We start from the raw sequence: 27,227 nt of genomic DNA, 5'->3' as shown, positions 1-27,227 counted from the left end.
CAGTACTTCTGTGTAGGGCCTGGCAGGGGTGTGAGTTGTGGGAGACCACCAATATGGGACTGAGCAACCACATGCGTAAGGGAAGGCCTTTGAAAATGGCGGTGATTTCACTGAGCAAAATGACACAGCTGGTTGCCACTGAAGCGGAAAGGAGCACGAGATGTCACCTTGCATGTCCTCTGGGAAACGCAAATTGCTCTGCACCTGGGCAGCCATGAATGCTAGTGCTGGAAGGAATACAGGAATCACAGGTAGATTGCACTCATCCCTTCCCGAGGAGATCACAGACCAGCCATGTGAGACAAGAGGACGTCGGCACATGTGGACCCGGCCTTTGTAGCAGCCCAAGGTCAGTAGCTGCTCCTGAGGCAGCTGCTGTTGCCTGATAAGGTGTATGGGGGGGAGCGGAAAGCAGCAGGGCAAAGAAGAGACTCTGGAAAACCCCCTGCGCCGATCTGACGCTGAAGCCTGAAGGCTGGGCTTGTTATTCCATGCTCTGGTGTGCAGGAGCGGGGTGTTAGGTGATTTTTTAGGGAAGGAAGGAAGGACACAGATGATTAGACATATCCGAAGGACTGATAAGGCAGTGGTGAGGGGATGGGCAGGGCTCCTCGCGGGGCAGCAGGGAGTGTGTCTAGTAACACAGCTTGACTACATGGCAGGTAGTTGATCCAGGAGGAAGAATAAATCAAAAGGATTATTTTACTTGCTCCCCACCTTCTCCATATTTATCAGTACAGAAGAGGTGTGGCAAAGGGCTACATTAAGAAAAAAGGGCCAAGGGAGAGATTATTAAACCATACACACTGCTGAGCTCTTTTGAGAATCTGGCTGCTAACAGCGGTACCTAACTTGTGCTATTTTGAGGACCTGGCCTTCTGAATATTCATGCTGAATATTCTTTTAAAGTGGCAAAGTTCTTTATAGCAGAGGAAAAAGAAGAACCAGCATTTGCCGTCAAATTCACAGCTGTTTTAATAGTATGAAATCAGTAGATTTTAGCTTTGAATACGAGCCATGAACATGGTGCTTAAGTGTGCTAGTGCTTTGAGGGGCAGAAAGGTAGTAGGTCCTGTTATCTACTATGGGAAAAGAAAAGAAGGTGAAGTTCACATGGCAGCAAACACCATAAGTGAAAGATTATTCTTGTCCTGTGCTGATAACTCATCTTTTTAAATGCGATTTTGTTTGCAACAAACCACTGTGCTAAATTGGAGTTCATAGAACTGCCCATCACTACTTCTGCAATTCTCTCCTAGAGAACTGCTTTGCACTGTGAAAATTAATTACTGCCTGCAATTGCATTGTGCAGATTCCTTATTTGTTCAGTCCATTTAGGTGTGCTTTCTTGTAAAATGTCACAGCATACTGTTCCTTCTCACCAAGAAAAATACAACTGTCGCACAGTCAAAAACTTTTTTTCCCCCAGTATCAAAAGAAAAAAGCAAAATAAAGGATCAGTTTCAGACCAAGAAAAGTACCCCAGGAAGTAGGCTGGAGGCAATTAATTACTTGTCAACATCTCTCTCCGATCTGCATAAAGTAGAAAAGGTGCCTGTTTGGCTTTGTTTTGCTCTTTGTATTGCATTACTCTATTCCTTTCCTGTCAGTGTCCGTCAGCCTGGCATCTGAATCCCTGCTCGATGTTGGTACACCAGACCTACTCAATTAGGTTCTACGCTGGCATAATTCAGCATGACCCATCTGAGGCTGATGTGTTTCTTCTGATTTGTATCACATTAGATCCGTTGTTTTTTACCTTGGAGAGAGGGGGGTATTAGTGTGCATTTCCCTCTGCGTGCAGCCTGGTGAGGGCTGTTAGCGTATGGCCGTGCTTTTCATGCAGTCACTCAGACAGGGGCAGATGTGAAAAACCAGACGTATATCCTGACAGAGGCATATAATCCTTAAGCAGAGAATTACCCATGTGTGCACGTACATAAGCTTATGTGCAAGAATAGATGCAGGGATATGAAAACCACATCTCACATCTGACCATGTATGGACACAGTCCAAACATCCTTACTCTAGCAAGACTGCTTTCTCGCTCTTCCTTTCTCAGCTACATGTGCACAGAGACATAAAAGCGCATAGCAGGGAGGCAGCCTGCTCTAGGGGATGCTCCTCTAGGTGCTGATGAATTGCGTACAGGAGCAGACCCATCAGCCGTGGCCCCATCACTGCAGAAAAGACAGAGGCTCGCCAGTGTTTTGTTGCTGGCAACGTGCTTGGATCACATGGCCTTTGACAGGTCACCGCTCCCCGGGGAGTAGATACATAATGCTGGAATGTGCAGTCACTGGAGGGCTCATGTGGTTCTCATCAGCATCCCAACCCTCAGCGGGTGGGACTGCTCTCCCACACATAGCTTTCCAGTGTGTCAGCACCCCTGCATGAAGCCGTAGGCTGGCTCTGCTCATCTTCCTCGGCTGGCCTGTGTTGGTGGAGTTTACAGCAGGTCAGATGCTGTGCCTCCTTGAATCACATAGTGACAGAGACGCTTACTTGCCAGATTTTCTCTCCCCCAGAGTGTCTCTTAAGTTTCCACTTTGATTTTCTGGCCAGCTTTTCCTTCTCTGCCCCGCTTGGGTGACCTGAGTGTGCTATCCACCACGTTCCTACTTTTTCCTCCTGGCCTGGTGAGGAACGTGCTGAACCTTAGCTCTCAGAGCCACAGGTTGTCTCATTAGTGGGGCTCTGAGCACAAAAGTCTGTAGCCCACACTGCCTGGAGTAGATCTGTACTGGTCTGTCCTGCTGGTCTATTATAGTGAATGTTGTCCAAGCAAAAGATTTTAGCAAATTCACCTTTTTTAAAAAAATTAAAATTAAATTGTTCCTGCTGTTTATGGGCCTTCTTGCTTCACTCTTGCCATTTATTCTACTCTCTTAAATAAGGTGCGGCTAGGAGTTTTGTTACTGGGGTTCCCTTTAAAGTGATTGGAGAAAGACATGTTCATTTAGAAACTGAGACTTTCAGTGCACTGAATCACCTGCTGGACATGACTGTTTTTTTGTCTGAATGGGTAATGGGGGGACATTAATATGACTAATATGCTAACATCATGTGGCACCTGAATTCAGGTTGGGCTGAATCTGGGCATGTTCATGATTCTGCCAATCTCTACTCGCAGCAATGAGAGGTGTGCTGCCTTTGCAGGTGCTCAGCCTAGGCAGAATGGTACTGGGGCACTGGTGCAATGAGACATGCCAAACTTTGGATGCTGCCAGCAACACTTGCAGGCTGCTATGTGCTCGCTAAGAAGGCAGAATCGTATCTGTCCCATGCTGGTAAATTGCCACACTGTGGGGTCTCATCAGCTGGAAAGCTGGGGTGGCCAAGCAGTGTGTGGCTCTCCCATTTCTTTTCACAGTCCACACTGAAATGAGGGCAATATAACTCTGACGCCCTGCTGTATGTCTGTCAGTTTACCTGCGACTCTGAATAAGGCCCTTGCATATCAGTGGGCCACAGCTTGGAGGAAACAGATGGACATTCAGGAGCAGTGACTGCTGGAGCATGCACACAGGAGTAAGAGAGCACATTGGTGTATATGAACTTTGAGGGAACGTGTGTGCATGCAGACACACTTCCCGAAGGAGACTTGCCTTCAGGTTCCCCGTGCTCTCACCTCAATGATATAGTCTTTTCCATCTTTGCTGTGGACAGCTTTGACAGCACAAATATCGAGACCTCCAAACATTTCCGCACAGGCATCCGCCCAGAGTCTGTACCTGCAGAAACCAGAGGCATGGCCTAGGATTAAGTGTCTTGGGTATTACGCCAACACAGTCACCCATCCTGCTGCCCAGAGGAGCACAAAGAGATTCCGAAGGCATACTTTGTATACTTTACATACTTTGCCCCTATCTCTTGCACAGGAGATGGACCAAAAAACACCCACAAGAAAACACCAAAAGAGAGAATCTTGCCTGAAGTTTCTCTTTAGTGCAGATCGTTTCAATCCTGCCCTCAAAGCCACCTTAAAATGTTTCTTCCCCTCCTTGGTATTTACATCAGATCTCCAGTCGGTTGTCATTTAGCCAAGCTATAAATATTTAGCTCATTTAATCTCCCAGAAGAGTTGGCCCCTTAGCGTTTGTATTGGCTTTGCCTGAAAGCCCTCCATTATGCAGACAGCTTTTCTCCTGATAAGATGTCCAGGATATTGGGGCTGCAATAAGATGGGAAAGCGAGTGCAGAATTTAGCAGGGTGTAGCCACCCCCTCCCTGATCTGTGTGACCTAGCGGCTCCTGCTTTTTACAATTCACTCTTTCAGTGCCATCCTTTTACAGCCTCCTCCCTCTGATCCCTTGGATGTTGCTCCTAGCCAGGCGGTCCCATCACAGGGACCAGGCACTGCTGGTCAGCGGGAGAGATACAGGCTACCACCCCTTTTTTCTGTCCCTGAACGGGACCATCAGCTGGTATGAGCAGGGGCCAGGTCTGACAGGTGTCCACTTAGCTGTAACGGTGTCAGAGGAGGAGAGAGAATGACAAGGGGCCTGTTATGAGGGGGCCGCATCCCCCCGCCGTGGAAATGAGGAGGAAACGAGGCGGCCTGGTTTTATTTCCTGTGCAGCTGCTCTGCAGTCCCGACCATTTCAATAAGAAAAATAATCTCAGAGCAGCAGATCTGTAAGCAGGACTGTGACAAGATGCGGGGAGGGAGGGAAGGCCACAGTCTTTTGAAAACACTGACATTTTACAGACCCTGCAGGGACTGGGAAAAGAGCTGTTCTGGCCAAAGAACAAGTTTACATCCTTGAAGCCAGCCAGAGTCCCCATAGCTTGACAATATAATGATCAACTTGTGCGAACACAATGTTTGCAGGAAAATGGCTCCTAATGAGGAGACCAAGCACATTCACACCAGCCCCTGTGAGAAAGGGGGAGCCTGAGGAGGACTGACTAGCACAAGGAGGAGGAGAACTGCAGACCCTGTGAACCAGGCAGGAAGCCCTGCAAGCTGCCCTCATGCACTGCTGTGCTCCCACACCCAGCACCATCACAGATCTTCCTAAGGGACATCTCTAGGTATCTGGGTTTGACAGCCAGCCTCGGGGAATTGCTGCCCATGCCGGAGCCCCTGTTAGCTACCTGGCCCTAGGTGAGCACTGGGAGGCATCAGGGCTGCTCGGGTGGAATAGCAGTGCTATGGGACAGAGGAGCATATTTATGCGTGTGCATCAGGGATAGCATTTGCAGAGTTTTACTGTCATTTTGCTTAGTATTATTTGGATGTCAGTCCTCTGGGCTACTGTTCAGTACAGTAGGTACTACTACAAAACTACAATAGGCACTACTACAAAACTACAGTTTGCTTCTACTCAGCAAAACTCCTGCCTTGTTGCATGCACTGATGACTCACAGATTTCAATGGTTTTTGCTGCATTTGTGGCTAGATAGGGCTAGTACAGTGAATTGGGGAACGACCTCTATAAACTGAACCTTCAAAATTCAGCTCGCTAGGTTAGCAGGAATCTGGGCTTTAATCCTGCAACACTGCAATTGGGGAATGTCTGCCCTTCTCTCTGGCTTCAGCTGTGTTGTAAAACAACCAGGATACGTAATAATGTCCAGTTCCCATAGTCATATTAGCATTTTGCAGAGTCACCTACAGCATCAGATTAGGTGCTTGGCTTGGTTTCCCGGTCTCACGGAACAAAAGTTGCAGAAAGGACCTTATATGATCACCTGCACAACTCATATACCCAAAAGAGGAGGCATTTCTCTAACCTAGTCTGAAAGAGGACACAAATTCCCCTTCCCCTCCAGGCAATCCATTTCTGTTCTGTGTTATCCTTACTGTTAAGAAATATTTCCTATGCCCAAATGAACCTTTTCTACTATAGTTTAAACCTATTATTTCTTACAGCTTTGTACTAGCAATATAAAGTGTGGGTAATGCCCTATTAGCAGCCTTTCCTATATTCAAAGACTTTGTGCTCTAAATGTTTTCATCTTTGGGATGCAGTAGCGTTCAGCTTGTGGACAACTTCTTCCAGCTCTTTGAAAGCTAACGAAGGAAAGTGAACCTCTGCACTGTAGACATACATTCATTATGCAAGAGTGCACACCTCTACTGAAAAAAAAATATCAGTGGTCTGCAACTGGAAAAGGTAAAAAACTTCGTAAGCAATTGTTGCATATTTTTCTTATAGGCTCTCTTTTCTCCTCTGAGCATTTCCTTTATTATCCTGTGACCTCTTTAACTCAATTGCTATATTTCTTCAAATGTGGTGCCCAAACCTGGACAGAGTCAGAATTAACCATGATACTAAGATCATTGGGAATTGGAGATATAGTCTGAAAAAAATCTTAGATTCACTAGAGATGAGTGAGTACACATGTATTATTAATTCTATAGAATTAATTTCTATTTTATATTTAGTCATAATTTTTAGCCATATATTTATTATATTTCTATTTTATATTTATATAATTAATTATATTTAATTTTATATTCATAGATTCTATAAATCTATGAATAATCTACTTAAAAAACAGGATGGAGAACAAGTGACTTGATAGCGGTTCTGTAGAAAAGGGGTTGGGTTATGCAGCAAAGCCTAAGTTACCATGAGTCAACAATATCACACAGTTGCAATATTAGCAAATATCACAGTGATTTGAATATATGGAAGTACCATCTGCAAAGTTTAGTGTGAAAGATGCATGAGGCAGTTCCTTCTCCCCTGTTCAGCAGTGAGACCTTAGCTAAAACAGTGTCCACTTTTGGAAGACTAGTGCTTTCAGCGCTTCAGCTGACAGATTTTTCTCTCTGTTGAGCAGCAGAAAAACACTTTTTCTGTGTGCGCCTCTCATTAGTAATGTACTTAGAATAACTTCTTGTTACTTCTTATTTTGCACTGTGACCTTTCTGATTTTATCCCTACATGTTTGTGCTTGTGTGCTTGACCTTAGTATGCTGGTCTTGTTTCCTGTGGCTAAATTCACTAAAGATCTAATGATTTAGCAATGTTGCTCCCTAGCTGTACTTCCAGTCTGTTCTCCAAAACAGGACAGTTTGCCTTTGTGCCCCTAGTATTTTTTTAAGGAAATATTTGGTCTTTTAAACTCCTTTATCCGGCCTCCCGGGAGACCTCACTTACCAGTTCTATCAATGAACTGAAGTCTAAAATACAGTTCCTCCCTTCTAACCCAAGAATAGCTAGTACTGTCTTGAAACCCTCTTCCTTACCTCTCTGTCATTGCAATCTGTTCCAGCATCGCAGAGCCTGTGTTTGCCTTCCAGTTTCCAGAGATAGATGTCCTCCTAGGAAAACAAACCAAAAACATAACCATGAACATGAAAATACATCCCTGCCCCATCCTCCCTCATACTGTAGTCCTCATTCTTGACTCAGTGCTTGTACAGGACGGGATGAGGTGAGGTACTTCCTCATAGAAATCTTTCCAAATCCTGCCTCAACAACACTCCATACAGGATACGTTGTTCAAACTCATGAAAGGCTGAGTGAGGAGTTAGGCAGGGAAACCTCCAAGGAGTCTTGAGTACACATCAAGCTCTGTGAGTACTTTCTTTCTTTATATATCTGACCTAGGAGAGCTGAAATGTTGGTAGAAGGTCTCCGGGATAATCACCCTTGTGTTCTGCCATCGTAGCATCCTCCGTCTGTGGCAGAGCAACACTCTGTGCAAACATCTGACTAAGCAGTTCCACAAATGTCAGTTCTAACACTCAGGTCTCCCTAACTTTGACTTCAGTTGTACAGGTATCTTAGGAAATATGCTTATATCCTCTTTCCCACTGAATTTTCATTGATCTTACTGTGGCTTACTATGTTTGGACTTGGAGAATTTACAATTGCAAAATGGTTGGAGTCTCATTAGCTGCAACTGATGATTAATTTCCCCCAAATGGTACTGTTGCTGGCAGATGTTGAGTTTCACCATCATCCATTAAGGGATAAAAATTTCCTTTCCTTGACCCTAGGCACAGGGCAGACTTTGGACAGCTTGCTTTGACAACACTGTCCAGATAATTCTGGCACAGTGTACAATCTAAGAAAAGTCAACAAGCTGACAGCATACATCCAGGGAGAATCTCTACGTTGAAAGATATTTAGGCAGAGATTTAGGAGGGGAGTATGATCAAGCGTTTTCAACAGGAGGTTTTGGAACCCTCCCTACCACTTCCGTCACCTTTTCAGCATGATGTAGAAGTGATACTTTGAACTTGTAAGACTATATGGAACAGTCATAATACTGATGTCCTGCTGGACTGTAAACCTGGATCATTATAGCTGATACACAGGGTTTCCTTTTATTCTGGTGAAGGATAGCCTGGTGTCCTTTTTCTGATTTCTCTTCTTAAGTGGTATGTATAGTTGCTGTGAAATTTAAATAGTCTTTGTAACCCATATTTAAAGGAGTGGGAGGAGGGCCAAAGGAGCCTAATTACTGTTTTGAATAATTGTGTTTTCATATAGTTGACTCTTGCCTTTTGTTACCTTCACCCAACATCCACCTTCCCGCCCTACTTTCTAAGCAAAAGTATGGATCCCTCCTTGAGGTTTGGTTGTTGTGAGTCCTCGATACCCTGTAAGGACAGTGTTCAAATCTCTTTTTCTTTTGATATGTGATTCTTAGGATTACGTTTTTCAGTTCTATAATGGGAAGACCGATGCTTTATTATCATATAGATGCCATCATAGCGGCAGGTGGCACCTAGAATCCCATTAGCACTGATGAGAACTCCTGGAATCTGATTAGTAACAAGATGATTGAATATCAGTGTTCAGAAAATGTACCTGGCATACCAAATGTAAGCAGTTGAGCCATCTGTGAGAAAACCAAACCACAGCTATACAGTTTTACAAGGAAATTCAAAGTCTTAACTGGAAATGAACCCTTTACCCTGACTTGAGAAGGGGGAGGGTGAGGGTGTATAATTTCTCCCACAATTTCTTCAGCTACATGAGTAGTATTCATGTTTTCTCTTCACCATTATTACAACGTAGGTCCAACACATTTGGTGGAATTTTAGGCATGTATCACATACTGCTTATCTGCTGTTTTGTAACTGGCCCAAGGCATGGGCTAAGTAGGTGTTTGTTAGTAGTGTAAATGTGGAGTCACTGCACTGAAGTCAATGGGAAACTGAACTCAAGCCTTGGGTCATGGGCTGGAAGGAAGTGCATTGAACATCTGGGGCGGAGAGGAATGCATGAGTCACCCTGAAGTATCCTCCCTCAGGCAGATGCGTGCTAAGTAAACATATTCTGCAGAAATGTTGGTATACAGTCTGTTCTCAGAAGGAAGGGGTTTTTTAAAGTCTATATGTGTGGGTGAAGGTATAGAAATCCTGGGTAGATTCCATGGCTCACAGATCAAAGCAATTCACGTAGTCTGACGCATGCTGTAATTGCTTTAAGGCTGAGATTTGCTAGCATGACTAATGAATTTGAGTCTTCTATGTGAGACACCAGTGAGAGCCCTGATATTTCGGGTGCTTTTACCTCTGCCCTCTGACATAATAGGAACTCATGAATATCATAGAAAGAACCTTCTATTCTGTCTGACACTGGTATGGAAGGAGCAGCCCACGATCAAACCGGCTATGCCGATCCCCAGGCTCACTTCCATAAACGGTTCTCTCAATATAAGTAAATACTCTGGGTTAGCGAGTCACTTGGTGAATTTTGCTGTTTGCTTTCTTTGCTAATAAGCTTAATTTCTCATTAAGGTGTTTCCCATTCATGGCTGTTTTTTTGTGTGAAAACATATTTCATTTAGCAAACAATTTTTGTTTGCACAGCTATATTCCCAAATAGGATTAGCTCTTAGTGTGACTGCTTTCTTTTATCTGGTATTATTTCTGATCCCTGTCTGGATGAGAGTGTGGTGAGTGCGAATAATAAACAGGGAGAGGATATGATCAGCCTAACTGGGCCTTTGTTTCATGTAGAGGCAGTGTGGGAGCGGGCTCTGGAGCCAAGGCTGGGTAGGTTGGCAGGAACAGGGAATTTTAATGGATATTTTAAACCTTCCTTCCTTTGGCCAGTTTGAGTTGTTGTTGACCCGATCAGGTTTAAAACAATTTTTCTCTCATTGGGTTCACATGAAGCAGCTGAGTGTTCCAAAATTCCTTCCCATGAAGAATGCAGCTCAGTCATTATCTAGTTTACTTAAATACCTCTGTGTCAGGAATCCGGCCAGGCAACTAGAACCGAAAAATACGTGATCAGGTCCATTTGATTATCTTATGTAACTACGTTTGCGCCAGAGCTATATGGCCTGGGGGTTGGTAAACATGGATCCAAAACTCACGGTGTTGCAGGTCTTAGGTAACATATGAAATGTTATCTGGAGACCTGAAGAATGTACTGCCAGGGCTGTCTACTTGTCCAGAATTTTGTGGCTGGATAAGGAGTGGTATTCCTGGAGAAGCTGTGCTATTTGGCTTAGCTTTGTCTACTGGTTTGCAGTAAGAAGAAACAGGTGTTTTATTGAGCCATGTGGTTACATCTTTAATTGAGCTTGACAACTACTGAAGTTTGGCTGAGCACTTTTTTATATTTTTAGACACACCAGTGCTGAGGGTTGCCCTTGTCCCACCTCTCTCACTACCTTGCAGAGCAGGGAGGAGCACTGGGCCACCTGCAGAAATACCTCTGCTTCACCTTCCCCTCCTATGTATGCTTCAGGGAGCAATCATGAAAAATGCCCCTGGAATCCCTGTATGGTGGCCAAGCTGAGGCCATCTGTATGCGGTGCTGCATGCCCCTCATGCCCTCGTGTAAACACAGTGCCACGATCTCTGGCTGGGGAGAAGACAGGGTGTTGCTGTGGGTTGGACACTGTAGGGCTCCATTAGTTACAACCATCTCTTCCAAACTTAGCTCCCTGAGGCTGTTGGGACACCCCTCATTTTTATTGCCTCCCCTGGCTGGGAGGGTGGTGGGCTCAGTTCCCACAAGAGGGCACTGAGAGCTGGAGGATTTTGCTAAACTGCTGGGTAAGATGAGCCCTGTCACAAGGGGAGGTGGGGGTGGTAGGTGACGGCACAGCAGGGTTTTATAGTGGGAACTAACTGAAGCTCAGCAACAGGTAGAGGGAGATTTATCTTCCAAAACAACGGGCCGACAGTGAGTAATGAGGATGATCAGTGGAAGAGGGATCTGGGTTCAGAGGTGGGAGATGAACAGCAGGGCTATTTTTCAAGGGAATTAAGTCAGCCTCCTCCTCTGCCCAGAGCAGACACTGAATGAACTGCGTCCACAGCAATGTGTCCCCCCACCCCTGCCCCCGTCTCACCCTGGCATAGCCATGCACTCACATGTAAGCCTTGTAATTGTTGCCGATTTTCTGGATTCGGATGTCATACTTGGAGTCGATGAATGGCTCGGAGGTGGCATAGGTTCTTGCCATGGCTACGATGCTCGCCATGTCCCGGAAGTCGTGCTGGTTCTCAACTTTGACCTTGATTGCCGAAAATCCAGCAAAAACATGACAAGTGCAAAAAGAACAGGAATACTCTGTGAGTGGAAGTCATTTCCTTGACTGTGTCACACAATGTCTGTTAAAAAACACAGAGCTGAGAACAGAGCAGGGATTGCATGAGAGAGAAGTTCCCTGGATGAACCTAGACCAGAGCAAATGAACCCCTTTCTCCTTCCTCACGCACAAGCCCTGGCAAACCTGGCACCAAGCAGGCAGCTAGAACTTTGACCAGATGGCTCTTGCTAATGCTCATTGCTTTTATGATGCTTCAAAAAAAAAAAATTTCATCTCTTAAGGGGCATTACTTCATTCAAACATTGAAACTGCTATTTCCCATGTCGGGATGGATGAAAACAGAGCATTTTGGGTGGCCAGGAAATCAACAAGCGAGCTGGTTGCCTGCCACTTCTAGGCTTCCGTTCCCTGGCATTTCACATTGCCCCCATCCAGATTGTCCTTGAGGAGAAGTGCAGGTTTCCTGGCTGAAAGCAAGCTCTGAAGGAAAAGGCTGTCTCTGGGGGAGCCCGTGATTCTTGGGGGATCTGTGTGAGCAGGATGCCATGGTGCGTGCATGGGACAGCTGGTTGGGCGTTGGGCTTGAGTCACGCTTGGAGATGAGGGCGATAACCTACGAACTGGAGCTTTTCTGAGAAGCTCGCTTTTTACAGATTTGGGTTCATTCATGAGAAATGCTTTGAACTTTATCCAAAAAAAAAAAAAAAAAAAAAAAAGGACCTAAACAGTAGAAGCTCTAATGATATGATTAAATCTCTATGAAAGCTAATTGATTTGGGAGGGAAACACCGAACAAGCTGGTAATGAGAACATGATGGACAGCATCACCTCATCTGTACCATCAACCACAGCATTTAGTCTACTGGAAAAATCTGCTTGGTACATAAGGAAACCCTGATGTTCCTCAGAAAGGGACGGACGCAGAAAGGGCGGGTTGATTGGCAGAAAAAAGACCAGCACTCTGTGAAAAGGGGGAACAAGTGAGTTCCTTTCTTTGTAACATCTTGAGATCACGGTTGGGGATGGCAGCCCCGCTTTGCTAAGTGTCTGCTCGCCTGCAGCAGCCAGATGGGCTCTGCCCCAGAAGAGCTCCGTTCTGTCAGTGTGTGTGTGTTGAAGGAGGGAGATACCAGACTGCGTGGAGCCGGCTGAAGGAAATGCATGCAATGGTATTTGGTGTTTCTCTGCGAAGAACAAACAAGTGGTTTTACATATCTGCCTGCAACCATGAGAGGGCAGGAGCCATCTTCACTAGAGAACAGAGGGCAGGTTTGTTGCTAACCTGTCTTACTGTTCAGATGGCTTTGTGTGAGCTTCAGCCACAACAGAAGCCAAAGGCGCAGCCACATCCTGGTGCAGAGAAGCTCTTGAGAACTGTACAGGTTGTGGGAAAGGTGAAAAATGCAGCTAGTTTGACCTGTAACCATTTCTAGATGCCTGAGTAAGAAGAAAAATGCCTGGTCTCTGCTTCTCCCCTTGCTGAATGTGGAATGCCCCTCATCCTCCTCCCTTTCGCTGTGGTGAGGGTTGGGCTCTTACTATTCAGGGCCATCAGAGAAAAGGAGCAGAGGGGGACTCCAGGCATGTGTGTGGGTGGGGAAAAAAATAAAAAGAACTAACAAACCCAAAGAGGAAATGTAAAGGCAACCTTTGTACATCGTGCAGGAGAGCAGCCTTGCTCCTAGCTGGGCTGTTGCCCTCTGTGTCTGATGGGGAGCACCCCATGCTGGGGGAGCCCCAAAACTGGGTATGCCTTGCAAAATCCTGGGGGGAGCAGCACAGGCTGGGCAGGGGCCAGGTGTTTTTGCTGCAGAGATAAGAGCAGCACCGGGCTGGGTGACATCAAGCGGGAGCGTCCCACCCTGAGGAGATGATGGCAGGAGGGCCTGCAGGGCATTACGACACACTCTCCCAGATCCCGCTAGCAATGGGGAAAGACAAAAGCCATTACGTAATGACCTACTTGGAACGAGGACCTCTGTGGGATCTGAAACAAAGCGCTGCTGCGCTTGTGCAACAGATGTCTCTGGGCCCTCGCCGAGGCATTTGCATTCCCAGCCTGAGAGTGTCGGTCTGGGGGCAGAGGAGGGGATGCCGCTTCCCCTCGCAGACCAGAGTTAGATCATACTGCTAGAAGGGACTTGTATGCTCTTCTCGTAAATGAGGTTTTTCCTCAAAGAAGTGGCGTGCTATAGGAAGGAAGGGTGCATTCCTTCCTCCTCTCTCCCCACAGGGACATGAAGCACATGTTCTCCCATGGGCCGGAGGATTTTTGGTTGGGTAAGTAGGACGCAGAGTAAGAAATGAAGAACACAGCAGTTGACTCCCCCGGTGCTACACTGCTGCGCCATCCTCTGGAAACAGCTTTGCTGTCTTCCCCAGCCCTTGCCACAGCCCCTCCCGTGGACTTCTTAGAGAAAGCACCTCACCAGGTCCCCTTCTGGGAGGTCAAGGCCCTATTTCCCACCAGGCATCAAAATAATCACCACACCAAAGCTGAAATTTGAGCTGCCTCTTGTTAATTGTGAGAGCCAGCCAAATTTGACAAAATAACAACTGTGTCCTGGGTTAATGCTGGCTTAGTCTAGGATACGGTTATTACTTCATAAACAGGAAGCACTCCAGTTACAGTCAAATTAGATTTATTTTCCTGTCTTATCTATCAAGTCCACCATTTTATTAGCTTTCTACTTTTACATTTTTTATAATTCATTTCCTCCTGCCTTGTAACCATTTTACGTGTCAATAAAATCTCCATTCTCCTAACAGGAGAGAAAAAAAAGAGATAACCAAAGGCAGGGTGTATGTAGCGTGACACCAGAGGGCATTATTTAAGACAGGACTGTTAAAAATCATTATAGAGCAAACAGTTACCAGTTTACCTAATAAGGGATAAATCTGTCTCCTAAAACGGCAGGTTGGCCAAAAAAACATAGAAGTGAGAAAAGAAAGAAGTTGGAAAGGAATCAATAGAAAGCTATTTTGTCTCTCTCTCTCTCCTTTTTGCTTCCTTCTTAGGATAAATGCAATATCCCATTAGCTGCATAGAGGAGTGCAAACAGCGAGGGCAAATAGAGCCCTTGCCCTGCCGGCCTGTTTGCTTAGCTGTGCTGGCTGTTTGAGCAGCAATAGGCTCATTCTGGGGCCATCAGCTGCTGTTTGCTGTAGAGTTTTAGTGACCTGTTGTGAAGAGCTTGGGCCAGCGTGTTGATAAATGCCTTTTCTGAGCAAGAAAGCTCCTCGGGAGAGTCCCTGCTTCCCTTCTGTCTCTCTTCTCTCACCCAGGTACCAGCAGTGCCCAGCGCGCTCCCTGTGGCTGCAGCAGAGGGACCTGGATCCCTGGGGACATGCTCACACAGATGTGACCGACCCTTTGCCCAGTGGTGGCACCTCAGAAGCTGATACTGTGACCGTTCCCATCCTCAGCTTTCCCCGGAGACATTGATCTTACTGCCCCGAGCAGAACTGGGCAGAAACTTCTGCTTCCTCTGTCTCGTAGTCCCCAAATCCACTGCCTCATATACACACCACATCTTCCTGCACACCAGGATCCCAAGGCTGGGCCCTCCTTGCTCATCTCCAGCCTAAGCAGTGCAGGTATTGCCTCACTGTGCCCTTTTGCTTTCATTAGTTATGTGGCCACAAAAAAAAAAAAAAAAAAAAAAAAAAAAAAAAAAAAAAGTCAGCCAAAGTGGCATAATTACAGTAGTTTGCTAGGGCTTCCCTTGCCTTGCCTCTCTGAGTATCATCCAGTTAACTCAGCCTCACAGGTTAATCCCACAACACCTGAGAGATGGCTTGCAGAAGCAGTTTCTCTGTCCAAACTGGGTTTAGAGACAGGTTCAGCTGCAAAGTAAATGTCCAAGGCTGAGCCAGGGCTGGGCTTGGCTCTGTGGTGTTTAAGTGAGCCTTGGTAGGCTTGTGAAGATACACACTCTGAGTGCTTTCCTCCAGAGGAGCTGGCCTGGCCACACAGAGCTTGGGATTTTTCATCCATCTCAAACTGCACTTAGCTTTTCTGAAGTGACTTTGCTCTTTTGGGACACTGTGTCTTGAGGAACAGCTCTGCACAGAGGGCTTCCTCAGTCTCTCCTTCCCTCTACCCCAAGCTAAACTCTCCTTCTCAGAAGATACCTGACACACACGTGGTTTAGGCCTAACTGAATGTGGCTAATCCTTTGACCCACCTCAAAATAATAAATATACAACAGAATCCACGCTTCCTGATTATTTTCAGTCTGAAGCTCTCCAAATGTTATGCTGCCTTTAATGCATTCAGCTTTATAATCCCTATTAACTTCCCAATGAACAGCTACTCTCAGCCACGGGTCTTGGCAGCTTTGGTCCCCAGTACCCTGGATCAGTCACCATTTTCTGTGTCCAGCAAAAGGTTCCAGGCTGCTGTGCAAGAAATGAGGATGCTCTTGCTATTTTCAAGACGGGTGGTACCTCCTCACACATGAGTCAGTGGGATTGGGCTGCTCTGTTCTGAAAGTTACATGTCAAGTCATTATTTGTCCTCTGTAAATAAAAATATTTGTTCCTTGACAAACCAAGGCAGCCCTTTCCCCTTCCTTTCCTCTTCAGTGCACTGGGTTTTCAAAGCACTTACTTTTAGAACATTCTATTTCCAGTCCCGAGAGAGACAAGGTGATGAGCTGTCCTTCCTGATAAAAAGCTTGTGGTATTTTTACATTACATAGTGGCTCTGTTTAGTTTGTGCTATATTTATACCAGAAAAAAAAAAAAGTCTTTCCCATCCAGTAAAAGAGAAAATAACTCTGACCACATTATTATGAACAACAAGTTTTTCTTCTACAATGTAATAAATTCATCTGAGCCAGGATTTGTACTGGGGAGGTGTTTTCATAATTATGGGGCAGGCATGGAAAGGAGGTGACTCTTAAACTGGCCTAATTAGAGAGGTCTAAAAATAAAGCAAGAGTAGCAAAAAACATATATCTATTTATTATATTTATATAAATATATATAAAGCCACATGAATAGAAACAGTTTTTCCTCTCTTTGCAGATCTGGCAGTTGTTTCTTTCTCATGATCTGATCAGGAAGAGGTGAAGAGACTCTTTGAGTGAATTTGCAGTGCTGGGCTCTGTTCCTAGGGCACTTAAGGGTCATGTTAGCACACAAATGTCAGATATTAACACACTAAGAGCTTTATTTCTTGCAATGCGCTCTGGCATTATGAGATCTGGAGTCAGGAAAAAGTGTCGTTATTCCTTTCTCACTGTAGTGTTCACCCTATTCAACAAAGACCCCCAACCACATCTGGGGTAAATAGGCTCAAACTGCACAATGCTTAAAAATGTCTTAACCTCTTGTGAATTGCTGGGTGAACAACAGTTCAGTGCTTTGTGAGGAAGGACCTTTCCTCTCAGTGTCCATCTGTGATTTTCCTGGAAAAGAAAAAGGTCTTTCTCTGCTAACTCCATTGTAAAGTATTGTCTAAGTAATATTTCTGATATTGCATCTGTATTGATAAGATATTGGACTAGCAGCACAGAGCACTTGTTATGGTCTTCCAGTGCCAATGAGCTATGGGGTGACTTAAAAATCTGGAAGGGGGTAATGATGGTCATAGGAGGGGCTGAGGGGCATACGTCCTGATTTTAGACGAGTAGATTGTCTGGGGCCCCTTTGTCTCTCTTGGTGAAGGCTATTCCTGGTGTCTCTGCTCAAGTCAACACAGTGGCTGTTGTTTCTGGATTTCTCAACAGAAAGTTCAAAAGATGCCTTTTATTGTGGTTTTATTCATCTCCAACCTGCACCTTACATACATGCATCACATAGCAAGAGCTTTTCTGTCACTACTGGTACACTGCCACCCTTCTTGGTTCTGACCTTGACTGGTCCTCTTCCAAGCTAAAGACAATCAACAGAGCCTGTTTCTTACAAGTCCTAATGCAGTTATTTTTTATTTTAGGTTTGAGGATTCTCTGTTCAACCCTTTCATTAAAAAACATGGTGAATGAATTTAGTGAAAATGTTGTGAAAACAAAGGATATGTGAAAATGATAGTCAGACTATTATAATTATGCTCTTTCTAGCCATTATTACAAAATAAGAAACACTCAGCACTTTTGAGAGTGCCAAGAGCCTTATGAACATGAATTAGCAGTAATCATTATAGCACTCTGTTCCGTAACATAGAGAAGATGAAGAACTGTGAAATGACACAAATCTGCCTGCAAGTCAATGGTGGAGCTTGCTGGGGAAGAGGCCTTTTCTTTGTCCAGAGGTTGTCTGGCTTCTGGCCACTACCTCAGTACAAATAAAGAATAACAGTGTCTGGACTTCCAGTCTTTGCTCATTCTTCTAAGTCTTGGTGCCTCCCATTACATGTGATTTTATTGTTAATAAAAAGAAAAATGTAAGTACTTCTTTGACAATTTCTTCTGGTAATGAGATTGTAATTTAAATCCTTTGAAGCACCCATTACAGGTACAGGTACATGGCTCTCTATCTTGGCATTGTTTGCTGCGGTAAGTACTATTTTTAATACTCACGTGTACTTTGGCTAATAGGTTGGTTATTTTATCCTTTGTTTCTTCAATCACTGCTTCTATACAAAACATGACCTGATGTAGGTGCTCTATTAATGCTTACTTTTTTACACTCATCCAAACCGAAAGCAAACCTCTCTCTTTTCTTATTATATATATTTAGAACTAAAGACCTGCTATTTTCTTGTCATCTCTACTTCTGAAGACCAATGCAAAGAAATCCTTTAGCCCTCTGTAATCTCCTCATTGTCATTGATTATTGCTTTTATGTTGTAATGGTTAAAACCACCATAATGTCTCCTGGAAATGTTCCTCTTCTGAGTTTCTTAAAAGAACATTTGATAATTGTCTTTTCTTTCTTTCTTTCTTTCCTTCTTTCTTTCTTTTTCTTTCTTTCTTTCTTTCTTTCTTTCTTTCTTTCTTTCTTTCTTTCTTTCTTTCTTTCTTTCTTTCTTTCTCTTTCTCTTTCTTTCTTTTTTTCTTTTCTTTCTTTCTCTCTTTCTCTTTCTTTCTTTCTTTCTTTCTTTCTTTCTTTCTTTCTTTCTTTCTTTCTTTCCTTCTTTCTTTCTTTCTTTCTTTCTTTCTTTCTTTCTTTTTTTTCTTTCTTTCTTTCTTTCTTTCTTTCTTTCTTTCTTTCTTTCTTTCTCTTTCTCTTTCTTTCTTTTTTTCTTTTCTTTCTTTCTCTCTTTCTCTTTCTTTCTTTCTTTCTTTCTTTCTTTTTCTTCTTCTTTTCTTTTCTTTCTTTCTTTCTTTCTTTCTTTCTTTCTTTCTTTCTTTCCTTCTTTCTTTCTCTCTTTCTTTCTTTCTTTCTTTCTCTCTTTCTCTTTCTCTCTCTTTCTTTCTTTCTTTCTTTTCCTTCTTTCTTTCTCTCTTTCTTTCTTTCTTTCTTTCTTTTTTCTTTTCTTCCTTCCTTCCTTCCTTCCTTCCTTCCTTCCTTCCTTCCTTCCTTCCTTCCTTCCTTCCTTTTTGCTTCCTTCCTTCCTTCCTTCCTTCCTTCCTTCCTTCCTTCCTTCCTTCCTTCCTTCCTTCCTTTTGTTCCTTCCTTTTCTTTCCCTTTTTTTCCTTTCCTTTTTTTTTTTTTTTTAATGTAAAGCTGTTGTTTTTCTAGAAAACCCATAGTTCTGCTTATCTGTATTTCTCCTGTCATTTTCTGTGGTTTCTTTCCATCAGCTCCACCTGCTCTTGAACTCTATTGTCTTAAAAATAAAACAAATCCCTGTTACCTGCTTTTTATACCAATCAACTTATTCTTTATTTTATTTTCACCTCCTCTCTTCTGTCTCTTTTTTCTCAATGCAATGAAATGAAGTGGAACTTCAAGAAGACTAATTTAATGAGTCTCAACTTTCCAGCAGGCTGATTGTGACTGGAGGAAGGCCCAAACCTAAATCGTAAGGTCAACAGCCCTTCCTTCCTGTACCTTCCCCATTTATTGAACAGGGCAGTGTCAAAACTCTGTACCCGAATCCACATCCAGACTTTCCTAGTAGTCCCTAATTTCATAATGGACTAAAGTAAACTTGGCCTCAGACCAGTTCTTTCTTCTAGGACCCTGGCTGTCAGCCTATCTGCAACTGGAATGACTTCCTACGTAACCCCCTAGTACCACTGCATACAATTGTGCATTGAGTCTGAATAGAAACCCTTTTTCCCTGTAACTTGTGACAGCAAAAATCAACATCATTAGAGAATAAAATGGGAGAGTAAGTGAGAGGTGGAAAAAGAGCTGCTGTCTTGTGCAGAAGACACCAGTTAAATACTCTGGGGACAGTTTTGTCTGGAAACACTGTTTAGGTTGGGGCACTTCCCTTTGATTCTTCCCTCATTTCTGTAGCCACCCAAGCATCTTTGTTGCACAAGAGAGACACATGAAGCCATCCCTACATTACAGATGAAATTGCAGAGCAGTCAGATAGGTCCAGGATTGCAGTAGGACTAAGATACCCAGCGGGGCCTCGGGGGACTTGAAACCCTTCATCAGGGAGAAGCTTCGTCCTCCTGGTTTGTCCTGTTCGGATTTTGCTAATGAAATCCTTCCTGGGGACATGTTCAGCAGCTCGCCCTGCAAGCAGCTCTAAGCTGTCTGCATGTAGTCTCATTCAATGACCCCCCTGTGTGTTTAGCATACGGAACACCAACATTTTAGCAAACTTTTCCTGCTTATTTAAATGCATGTGCTTTAATTCTGTAAGCCACCTCCACCACTTACCCAGGGATGTGAGCCCACTTCCTCTCTGGCAGCTACTATCTAGACAGGGGAGCATTGCAACCAAAGCAAGAATGATCATGAGAGCTTCTGTGTGCAATTCAGGAAGCCAGAAAGAATTTCTGTTTATGGAGCGCAAGCAAACAATCTGTACCCAGCTTAGGTCTGGTGTACCTATGTATAATTTTCAGGCAAAGAGAGTGTGAGGCAGGCGGAAGTCCAGTCTGCTCTAGGGAAGTGCTGTGAGAGGGGTGTCAGTCACAAAGTTCAAATACCACCCATTTGGATTCAGAGATGATACACCAGAATTGCCTAATTCTGAACAAACCATGTTTTAGACAGATAGAGGGTGTTTTTTTAAGATGTATGTGCAAGGAAAGGAGGCAAAAGCACAGCAGGGACATGGTGGCAAAGCCTCACTGAAAAGGGAGCCCAGACACCCCCAGAAGCAGGGGCTGGTAATTCACTGGGGGAATAAAGATCCCAGCGAGCCTGGGAAAAAACAAACAGGTCCTTCTGGGGACCGAACTGTTTTTCAGGATTCCTTGGCAGGCGACCAGCCACTCTGCTTTGTAAAGTCTTGTTCTCCCTAGCAAGGAGGAAAAAAAATAACTAAAGGGCTCCCACTTTGTTGAATAAGGTCATCATAATGCGCTCAGAAGGACCAGCACTGCCGTGCCTCATTGTGAGAGCTATGGGGTGTAGCTGTGCATTGCAGGTGCTTGAATAAACAACATCACCACTTTCGGGAGAGAAGAAAATGCATAAAAGACGAGCCTAATGACTTCAGCCCAGCCAGCTTTCCCCCCACTCTTCACGACCCCCCTCCTGCAGCCCAGCAGCCTGCAAGCCAACATGGCTGCCCGTCTCCGAGTGCGTGGCAGCAGCAGCAGGCCTCTTCTCCCCCAGCAACAGCCAGAGCCACCCAGATAGGCCGGGGGACGTCTAACCCCTTCACCGGCCGGCCACACACAGGGTACGATCGCAGGGATGCTGTGCCACGTAGGTATCTCTTTCCTGAAGTGTATGTATTTTTCCTTTTACTTACCTTCCCCATTCCAGCGTGAGCATGTCCCAGCTTGACCACTACAGGGAAATTCGGAGTTGTGACCTGAAAGACAGAAGAAGGAACTCCTCATTAGTATTAATTTCCAGCCATTGTATCTGAAATAGTTTCCTTTCATTTAGTAGCTTTCATGCCCTGCCTGGATGCCAATGGGAAGATAAACAGGTCCAATAAAGACTGTCCAGGTGGCAGGACAATTAGCTAGTAGCTCTTCACTGGGACCCGTACGGTCGGAAATAGTGGCCAGGCAGAATTCCTCAGATCTGACCCACTTTTGCTGCCTAATAGCAGTAACTTCTAAACCTTCCTTTTTTTTCCCCACTGTGTACGTGTGGATGTGCATACCCTCATATGCATGTAAAAAAGCTGCACCTGCAAGCCTGAGTAAGTGAACACATTCAGATGCTGAAAACATTTGAATTCTAAGAAAGACGAGGGTTGTGTCTTTTTCCACACCAACTGCTTTGGCCTTTAGCATGAGTGTGAGCAGTCCCTTGGCAGCTCCCATTCCCCTCCCATCAGCAGTGGTGGGGGAAGGCAAGGGGGAACAGGGGCCAACTCTTGGGTACAACTCACAAAGTCCATCTATTCATAAAGCGCCCTTTCTCCTCTAATTTCAGCAGTGGGTGTAGGGAATAAAAGAGAACAAAGAAGGGCTGGGATCAGCAATAAAAATAGAAAAAATTATGTCATGTCTTCTCCCTTGGCTCATGTGATGTTTACATTGGGCAGGGTTCTGCCATCTGAGCAATGCAAGTACATCTCAGTGCACATGTGGGATTTTACTTGGAGAGCTGCTAGTATCCTCTCTCCCTTCTGCTCCTCAGTTTCATGCTCAAGCAAGGAGTCACTTGTAGAGATCAGCTGAGAGCTGGGTTGCACAGGCTGCTAGGAAGTGCACATGGCAGGACAGCGACCAGGTCTATGCAGATATTCACACCGTGCCTTCCCTATGTACTGTTTAGTCCTTTTCTATGTCTTGGCTTGACATCACCATGAGCTTTATCGTGTCGTGTGCTCCTGATCCTAGTGATCTCAATGCTATCCCTACAGTACATAACCCATTGTTTTTATTGCATATTTCATTTGCTTTGATGGGAAGTGTTTTATAAGACACTTTTGTCTTTACCTACATGCCTGAAGCACTGAGCTCTGCTCATTAAGCAGTTAACCTGGAAATCCAGCAATGGAAGGGACTTTAATTTTGACAGATAAATGGCTCTCCTATTTATTTAAGTTTGAGAATAGATAAACAAATTGTTCTTGTGCTAATTACCAATTGTCTGTATGGACAGGCAGGCGCTACGCCCTAAAGATAGAATGGTGCTGCCGTCTCCATCTGTAGCAGCCTGCTATAAATAACAAAATTAGTAATGAACACTGACGTTTTGCTATTCATCTGCTTATGTAAAGAAATGTCACAAGAGGGGGAAACAGTGAGTGTATCATGTACTCAAGCAACCTGTGTCACTTGTGGGGACTTTCTTCAGGCAGAAGGCTGAAGGACCCTCCACGGAAGGGCACCCTCAGCTGCAATATATCACAGCTCTGGCACGGGCAGTGACCGGCAGCCCTGTGCCAGAGGAAGAAGCGAGAGACCATGATAGGTGGCCTTCCTGGAGCCCCACAGTTAAGATAAGCATATGTCCAGGCACATGAGTTTGTGCTCTATTTCCCCTTCACCTCTCTAATTCATTTTAAGAGTCTGAAACTTAATTTACTGCTGGCATAAGAGAATCAAATGGGGGGGCTGCACCTGAGGCTTACTGAAGATAGGACTGTGGATGGACTGTGCCAGGCCTTTAATGCTGGGAGATGAAAGGTAACCCAGCAGTCAGGGAGGGCACCCACCTGCTCAGGCTCAGGGAGACCTGGCTTGCTTCCCAGCTTTGTCATCCATGCCCCATGCACATTGTTTGAGCCAAAGCGCTTGCAAGGCCTGGCCTCTGCTCCTGTTTGTGAGCGCAGGCGGCAGCTGTTCTCACCGCACAGGAAAGGCAAGCCACAAGCTGCGAGCCCCTGGCAAGGGGGCAAAGAAGTGCACGGGATAGATAATGCAGTATCGCAGGCTCAGAGTGGCCAGAGGCAGGAAGTGGTGTCTCTGCTGTCCGGTTGTGTACCTACCTGCGGGTTTTGCTGAGGGAGCCTGGCTCGAGCACGGGGCCCGGGACTGGGAAGCATCTGTTTTCCTGTGTACATGCGAAGAAAGTTTGGGTTCCAATAAACAACCCAAGTTTACTGCTAGCCTGGGAGAAACCACAGGCAATGGCAAAGCTCTGCTCAAACCTCTCCCTTTCTCTTTGCTTCTTGGAAACATGAGCTCAGCTTTCTTCGTAAGGCTTTGCCTCATCCCAAGTGGTGACTGGCCACTGCCAGAGCAGGCTAGAGCCACAAGCTGCTTGGGCTGGCTGCAGTGCCAGGGGCTTGGGGTGAAACACGGAGCCAGGCTCCGAATGTGCAGCGGGCAGCCTCACTGGGGAAGCTGAAGCCCTGGGGAAATGCTGGCACAGGGCTTGCCAGCAATATGTTTCTTCCACTGAAACCCCACACTGAAATAATTCCTATGTATATGAACCTGCCTTATGGAGGAAGCAAAGAGAGAGCAGCACATGCACCCACTGCAATTTATAATGGGTGTGTCTAGTGATGATGGAGTGCCGTTAGTCTGTGTGGAAGTTAAGTGAGAACAAAAGCTCTCAATAATCCACAGGACTAAAGGGAACGGAGTCTACAACCACCCGATATAGGAGTTAGGATGCTTCTGCTGAAGTGGTGCAAGTGGGGTGGACTCCACCACACTCAATGGAGACATTGTGAGCTTCTACCATAGACGGGTTGGGACCCCAGCCCCATTTCTGTTGCTAATGAGTTGGTCAGCCAGCATACTTGGCAAGCAGATGAATGGACAGGGAAGCTGAACGGAGGGAGAATGTGTTACACATGTGAGTATGGGACAATGTACACACAGACCCAGTGAGAAGTTCTGGGCGTGGCCACAACTGCCACAAGAGCAGATCCCCAAGATGAGTATATACACATGCTTAGTCATAGATTTCCTGGGAAAGAAGATGCTGATGATCAAAGGATAACAGAGTTTAATAAGAAAAGCATGTTTTTACTAAAATCATGCAAAGACATGTCTGTGTCTCTCTATGTGTTTGTTTATGTTTAGGAAAGGCTCTTTTTCTTGGAGAAATGGGGAAAAACACTTTGATGCTTTAAAATGTGCATAAATTGTTGACAGGGCTCGTATAGATGATGTCTGCGGGTTTTGAGATCGGACTGCAGCACTGCAGCTAACCCAGTGATCAGACACAGAGTGCTGGTTCATATGCAAAACTCAACCCTTGGAATTAAAATCCTGTAAATTGATTCCCAGATGTTGTCACACAAAAGCCTTGAGATGGCAAGGTTTACAGATGTGTCTAGAACTCGGTGTATGGAATCAAGCAGGATTCTGAATCCTAAATTAGGGGACTCAGCAAAGCCACCTTTGGCAGGACTGAGGGGGGAGTCACGAAGTATTTCCCATTTAGGACATCGATGTCATTGTAGTCCCTGATTTTACAGGCTTTGCTCCGTGTGTAGTGTCACTACAAAGATAACTCTGCAGTTAATCAGTATTTTGGCACTGGGGTGTGAAAGTGAGTGCCGGTATGCATACATTAGCCTCTATTGAAAACACATGGCTGAAACTATGACACTTTCTCCTTTACCCTCTGCCCCTCCTTTCCAACAAACACAACAGTCTTCAGTACTTCTTGTAAATACACAGATATCTTCTGTATTTGTTGCTGGTGGAGCAGTAGAAGAGTTGGATATAAATTGATCTCCAGGGAGATATCTTAGATGAAACCTCTTCTATCACAGAAGTACAATGTTTTCCTCTCTTGCTTCACGGAGCAAATCTGTTTGACTCAACAGATGCTGGTCTTAGGTCTATGATTTTATATACTGTCCTGCAGTCCATAAACAATGCTGAATGCCTCTCTCAGTTTCCTTCTGCCATGCTCAGTTCTGTGCATTAGTTCACATTATCCACCTCACCAATGCACTTCCAGTTTCCAGGGTTACTCTTTCTTCTGCAGAGCCTTTCCAATCAACACTAAAATAACCCTGTGAGCAGTGACATCACGGTTGATATTAGGAGGGTTTTGGGGAGATGGGAAAAGGTGACGTTAAAACTTCAGTCTCTTGGCACCAGTATTGTATTACCATAGCGTCCAGTGTTTCCAATCGGGCCTGAAGCCCCATTGCACAAGGTACTGTAAGACTTTTACTTCATCTTCCCTCCAGAAGTAATACTGTGATTTTTTTTTTCAAGCTTTTACGCTCTAAAACTGACCTTTCTGTTTATTTAGCTGTCTTTACTTGTAGGATGACAAAATCTGTTCTGGGTGGGTACCTAATGGGTTATGGGAATGTTGTTCATGCCCTTGAGTGCTGAATGTTGAAAGTAATGTGTGTGGCACTTCCCTGGTGTCAATTAAGTCGGGGGAGCAGCGAATATATATGTTTTCCTGTAAAAGCAAGCAGGCTGATGCAAATGTAGAGGAAAGTAATGATGTCATGAAATGATGTCGTTATGTTTATTGAACTATCTTACTGAAGGTCTAAGCTGAAGATCAGCACTGATTGCATGCTGGCCTTGCCAGTCGTGGCAAAATTCAGGGCTGTTTAGTAAAATATGGAAGAGAAGAAGTATTGTTTCCAGTTATTCACTTGCTCGCTCATGTAATCACCAACTCCATGCAGAATGGCTGGCTCAGTGGATTGATACTGTGGCCCCGTGGAGGTTTGTGGTCACCGATGTATGACAGACAAGTTGTTCTTTGCTGTTTACCAGATCAGGAATAGTGTGAGAAAAAAACAAGCAGCTATAGGGGAACATGTCGAACAATAAGAGCTGCCAACATGAACATCTGTGCTCTATTAAAGGCACGTGATATGGATTCCATCAAATCACACGTGTCTGTCATTATATTATAATTGCAGCACAATGGAGAAAAATTCAGCTGGGGGAAGAGGGCCTGTGCTTCCAAGCCAGCCGAAGTAAACCCTGAGGAGAAGTAGGTGTCCTCAAAGGTCTCTGGAGGAGATAGGAGTTATCATGAGAAAAGTGCTGAGATACTTGTGACAGGAGTTCAATAACAGCTGAATCAGGACAGCATCGTATAAGGCAGGACCTGGAGCAGTACAGTGGTTGGTAGACGGGGTGGCAGCTGGTGTACAATAGTGCACCTTCTAGAAAAGTAGAGACAATACCTCATTTTAGGATGGGATAAGTTTTACAGAGCCTTACTGAGTGATGAAATCAGTGCTGTGGGGCAAGGTGGATGCCTTAGACAGCAGTAGTTTGGGTAGCCTGTAAGGGACGCTTGCAAAATCAAATGGGAATAAACTAACAGACAAAACAAAACACCGTGAGGCCAGAGGCCAGCATTTTAGCAAGCAAGTGCAAGTTTTTGGAGGTGGCACAGAGAATAGCCAAGAATGAGGCTGCTGATAACAAGGTTGTGAGGAGAAAACATTGACTAATTTGAAGGAGACCTCACTGCTACAGGCGTGGATATCCGAGAGCAATGGGAGGGCCAGGAACGAGTGCAAAGCAAAAGGTTAGATTTAAGATGCTTTGAATGGATGGACTTCTGCTCATTTCATTTAGCACTGGAGCTGAGACCTCCAGCTTCAAACAGAAAGAACATACTGAGTAACTAGGTGGAGATGCAGCAATAGTCAATTTGTGCTACGAAGTGAAGTCAGCGGTGCCTCAGTGTGAGAAGATCCTTCAGGGTGGTACAGATCTATTCTTTGATCTTATCATTGCTTTTAGAAAGCACAAAACACACAAAAATGAAAGGCCAACAGCAACACAACTTAGTGCCCATGTCCTGGAGTAAAAAACCACAAACCAATGTTTCGGAGCTCATAACACTTGCTGTGGTTATA

At 44.8% G+C, this 27,227-nt stretch overlaps 1 protein-coding gene across 1 annotated transcript in view; it reads right to left on the bottom strand.

The window, feature by feature from the left end:
* Positions 1–27,227, bottom strand: part of SYN3 (synapsin III) — a 191,884-nt gene that overhangs the window by 10,660 nt on the left and 153,997 nt on the right. The window contains exons 7-10 of the mRNA XM_040559592.1: positions 21,261–21,323; positions 11,307–11,449; positions 7,206–7,280; positions 3,632–3,734 (exon numbers count right to left, since the gene is read on the bottom strand). Coding sequence (XP_040415526.1) covers positions 3,632–3,734; positions 7,206–7,280; positions 11,307–11,449; positions 21,261–21,323 — 384 coding nt within the window. The remainder of the gene's footprint in view (positions 1–3,631; positions 3,735–7,205; positions 7,281–11,306; positions 11,450–21,260; positions 21,324–27,227) is intronic.

The sequence above is a fragment of the Cygnus olor genome, chromosome 1, assembly GCF_009769625.2.
Source record: "Cygnus olor isolate bCygOlo1 chromosome 1, bCygOlo1.pri.v2, whole genome shotgun sequence".
In the NCBI taxonomy this organism is placed as follows: Eukaryota; Metazoa; Chordata; class Aves; order Anseriformes; family Anatidae; genus Cygnus; species Cygnus olor.
This window is presented reverse-complemented; position numbering and strand designations above follow the sequence as displayed.